At 62.9% G+C, this 1,644-nt stretch overlaps 1 protein-coding gene across 1 annotated transcript in view; it reads right to left on the bottom strand.

The window, feature by feature from the left end:
- Positions 1–360: 360 nt before the first annotated feature.
- The window catches only part of DSN1 (DSN1 homolog, MIS12 kinetochore complex component), a gene marked incomplete at both ends in the record, with an annotated part of 8,663 nt that continues 7,379 nt past the window's right edge, over positions 361–1,644 (bottom strand). The window contains 2 exons of the mRNA XM_027910800.1: positions 361–413; positions 511–582. Of these exons, the coding sequence (XP_027766601.1) occupies positions 361–413; positions 511–582 (125 nt within the window). The remainder of the gene's footprint in view (positions 414–510; positions 583–1,644) is intronic.

Here is a 1,644-nt window from a genome sequence, read left to right on the forward strand (position 1 = left end):
CAGGAGCCTGAGGGGGAGTCAAAGTGACCCAAAATAACCCAAAATGGTCCAAATCGGGGGGTTTGGTGTCTGGGGGGGTGACAAGGAGGGTCTCCAGGAGCCTGAGGGGGAGTCAAAGTGACCCAAAATAACCCAAAATGACCCAAAATGACCCAGAATGACCCAGAATGACCCAGATCAGGGGATTTGGTGTCTGGGGGGGTGACAAGGAGGGTCTCCAGGAGCCTGAGAGGGAGTCAAAGTGACCCAAAATAACCCAAAATGACCCAGATCAGGGGGTTTGGTGTCTGGGGGGGTGACAAGGAGGGTCTCCAGGAGCCTGAGGGGGAGTCAAAGTGACCCAAAATAACCCAAAATGACCCAGATCAGGGGGTTTGGTGTCTGGGGGGGTGACAAGGAGGGTCTCCAGGAGCCTGAGGGGGAGTCAAAGTGACCCAAAATGACCCAAAATGGCCCAAAATGCCCCAGACTGGGGGTTTTGGTGCCCAGGGGGCAGCCCCCCCCCCTCACCTGGTGGCCTCCTGGGCGCTGTCCAGGTGTTGCTGCAGGAGCTGATCCCAGGCCTGGCGCTCGGCTGAGAACCTGCGGAGACAGGTGTGCGCCCAGGTGTGCCCTCTGTGCCCAGGTGTGTGCCCAGGTGTGCGCCCAGGTGTGCCCTCTGTGCACAGGTGTGCCCTCTGTGCCCAGGTGTGTGCCCAGGTGTGCGCCCAGGTGTGCCCTCTGTGCACAGGTGTGTGCCCAGGTGTGCGCCCAGGTGTGCCCTCTGTGCACAGGTGTGCCCTCTGTGCCCAGGTGTGTGCCCAGGTGTGCGCCCAGGTGTGCCCTCTGTGCACAGGTGTGCCCTCTGGGCCCAGGTGTGCGCCCAAGTGTGCCTTCTGTGCCCAGGTGTGCCCTCTGTGCCCAGGTGTGCGCCCAGGCGTGCCCTCTGTGCCCAGGTGTGCGCCCAGGTGTGCCCTCTGTGCCCAGGTGTGTGTGTCCAAGTGTTCCCTCTGGGCCCATGTGTGCGCCCAGGTGTGCCCTCTGTGCACAGGTGTGTGCCCACGTGTGCCCAGTTGTGCTCCAGGTGTGCCCTCTGTGCCCAGGTGTGTATCCAGTTGTGCTCCAGGTGTGCCCTCTGTGCCCAGGTGTGCCCTCTGTGCCCAGGTGTGTATCCAGTTGTGCTCCAGGTGTGCCCTCTGTGCCCAGGTACGTGCCCAGTTGTGCTCCAGGTGTGCCCTCTGTGCCCAGGTGTGTGCCCAGGTGTGCCCTCTGTGCACAGGTGTGTGTCCGGGTGCTCCCCCTGCACTCCAGGTGTTCCCCCTGCCCTCCAGGTGTTCCCTCTGCATTCCAGGTGTGTGTCCAGGTGTTCCCTCTGCACTCCAGGTGTTCCCCCTGCACTCCAGGTGTGTGCCCAGGTGTTCCCCCTGCACTCCAGGTGTGTGCCCAGGTGTTCCCCCTGCCCTCCAGGTGTGTGTCCAGGTGTTCCCCCTGCACCCCAGGTGTTCCCCCTGCTCTCCAGGTGTGTGTCCAGGTGTTCCCCCTGCACTCCAGGTGTGTGTCCAGGTGTTCCCCCTGCTCTCCAGGTGTGTGTCCAGGTGTCCCCCCTGCCCTCCAGGTGTGTGTCCAGGTGTTCCCCCTGCACTCCAGGTGTGTGTCCAGGTGTTC

This window comes from Empidonax traillii, unplaced genomic scaffold, assembly GCF_003031625.1.
Source record: "Empidonax traillii isolate 1590-97213 ecotype Southwest subspecies unplaced genomic scaffold, ASM303162v1 scaffold4803:size9199, whole genome shotgun sequence".
NCBI classification, from domain to species: Eukaryota; Metazoa; Chordata; class Aves; order Passeriformes; family Tyrannidae; genus Empidonax; species Empidonax traillii.